The sequence below is a fragment of the Nicotiana attenuata genome, chromosome 2, assembly GCF_001879085.1.
Source record: "Nicotiana attenuata strain UT chromosome 2, NIATTr2, whole genome shotgun sequence".
NCBI classification, from domain to species: domain Eukaryota; kingdom Viridiplantae; phylum Streptophyta; class Magnoliopsida; order Solanales; family Solanaceae; genus Nicotiana; species Nicotiana attenuata.
In genome coordinates, this window is record NC_031990.1 from 26956663 (window position 1) to 26959387 (window position 2725).

General features: G+C 37.0%; 1 protein-coding gene across 1 annotated transcript; it reads left to right on the plus strand.

Moving 5' to 3' along the window:
- On the plus strand, nt 538-1074 carry LOC109205931 (the record flags this gene model as incomplete). The annotated part of the gene is given in 2 exon segments (XM_019368704.1): nt 538-721; nt 846-1074. Coding segments are annotated over 2 exon segments (302 nt in total), but the record flags the coding sequence as incomplete, so codon positions are not given.

Below are 2725 nucleotides of genomic sequence, written 5' to 3' on the forward strand. Positions count from 1 at the left end.
CAACAAATATATTTTTGTAACATAACATTCACGAAATTACATATAAAACAGTAAAAGAAATTTATGAACATTTTTATTAACAAAAACAATAATTTCTCAACTTTTAAATATTTTTTTAAAACACTAATATCTTAATCCGGATAAAAATAACATACTAGCTTAATCGCAAACAAAAAACAAAACAACATGAAAATTTATTCAAGACAACTAATATGCATTATTGTACGAATTTCGACATAAATTAAATAGGAATACATCGATTTATGTTTTCAGAAAAGTCAATTAATTAAAATTTTGAGCCCGCAACAAGAAAATCACAACAATAAAAGTTTTGGTTAGAATATGACCTATAATCTTAACTTTTTGTGTGACGGATGGAATCCACTCGTATTTTTTTTTGGAGAAAAAAAGGGGGGCGACCGCTGGTTCAGTATTTTTAAATATGGTGGAAGGGGTCTGTTTCTGTCGCTGGTGAAAGGAGTAGGGTTTTTTAATGAGCAGGTATAGCGCAGTATTATATTGCGCTATATTTAACGCGGCAACGTTTTTTTTTTTTTTTTAAATTTTAAGCAGTAGAAACTATTTTGATTAGGTTTTGGACGCTGCAGAGAAGATAAATAGAGGAAAGTTGCAGGGGAGAGAAGAGTGATGAACGCCACCACACCCAGAAAAATAGCCCAAACTCTCCCTTACTTCACCTCTCTATTTCACCCTTCTCGAGGTGCTCTTTGATATTAACACTCATCGTTAGTCTTCTTCCCTTTTCTTCTTATAATTATAATTTCTGTTTCCAGTTTTGCTTAGACATAACAAAGATTAAACTTTTTGGCTTCTTTTTTTGGCAGGGGTGAAAAAGATTGGATTTTTGAACTTGTGGACAACAAGTAGGAGCGGTTTTAGTGTGAAGAAAATGGCTTGGAGTTTGGAGAAAAGTGATGGCAATGTGGAGACTAAGCTAGTTTCTGTGAGTCCTGCAACAGAAGATTATGCCGAAGAGGCAATTGAAGCTATCAAAGCTGGGAAAGTTATAGCTGTGCCCACTGATACATTATATGGTTTTGCTTGTGATGCTTGGTATGCCTCTAATTTGCTCTTTCCTCTTTGATGACAAGTTACACACACACACACTAGAGAAATGAACTGTCATAGAAATATATAGTTATGTAATATTTTGCACTAATACACTGTTAGTACTCTTGGGTTTTGGTCTATTTTGTATTGGATAAAGGAAATGGATTGGAGAGGAAAGGGTAGGCTTGAATTAGTAAGTAGGCTTGGACAGTAAAACACCAAAATTCTGTTGCAAAGTATTCTAAATTTTCTTATTGATATTTTTGCTTTTCGATTCAATGTAGTTCTATATTCTGACATTTTAATGGAGTAAAAGCTTTGACTTTTTTAGACACTAGCAAGTTGAGAAGCTTACAGGGAAGATTTTGAAATAGGCAAACATGATTTTTTGGTATACTAAAAAGGGGCAGCCCGGTGCACTAAGCTTTCGCTACGCGCGGGGTCCGGGGAGGGCCGGACCACAAGGGTCTATTATATGCAGCCTTGCCCTGCATATACGCAAGAGGTTGTTTCCACGGCTAGAACCCGTGACCTCCTAGTCACATGGCAGCAACTTTACCAGTTACGCGAAGGCTCCCCTTCATGTTTTGGTATACTAGTAAGGCATAATTAGCCAACTCTATCTTATTTGGGATTTGGCTTTGTTGGGTTAGCATACTTGTTACTACCCAAAAATGAGGTGAAGCTTTGGGGAAAATCTTTTGGAGGTTTCTTCACACTGGTAATTAAAATCTCACAACCTATGGTAAGCTAAATTGAGCATAGGGTGTCAATTTAATGAGGACTTATTCCTTTTTTACTGGAATCAGTGTCCTTTGTTTAGGCACTTGGGGAATTTGGCTTGTGAAAAGGTCACTCTGTGCCTGAAGTGGGAACTAGATAGTCACTTCCATTCCTGCTGATTTTTCTTGATCTGCAGTTGTGCTTTAAGGATTGCATTCCCTGTTCCACACCATGTGAAGAAAGCTACTTTCTCGTATTCTGTATCTCCTTCCACCCATCTCCCTGGAAATGATAAAATCTAACTCAAAGAAAGAAGTACTCCTAACAGATTAGGCCTTAAGAACTCCATCTTTCTTAGGATATTGCAATAACCTATTGACTGAACAGGAAGTTTCAAACATTCTTGTTGGAACAAAACAAACAGAAAGACCACTCTCAGGAGCGGGGTAGTTAGTAATGCTTAACCGTCCAACCCTCGTTCATTTCATTGTACAATTAAATAAGAAAGATATCTTTTCTTCTGTAGCCTCAAAGCTTTGTGGAGGAAAAGGAATGCCAAGAAACACCATTTTGGTGGAGACCAGTTCTGAAAAGAGTAAAGAATGAAGGAAGCAGCAATAATTTCTGTGTTGGAGAAGCAAGACGCTTCAGTATTTATCATATACTCAGTTATTATTTTGGGAATAAAGAGGGAATTGGGTTGAAATAGAATGGGGTTGTTTTCTGGATTCTGATGGGGATAATCTTCGGAATAAGTTTAATGACAGCTTGACGACATTTGAGGTACAGGAACAACAAGCGAATCGGTAAGGCAGCTGATGTAAAACTAATGGGCTCCCTCAACAGGGACGGTCTAAAGAATATGTGTGGCGGTAACTTTCTTGAATGCATGTTATTCCTAGTTTATGACCAGGTCAAATGGTTGAACAAA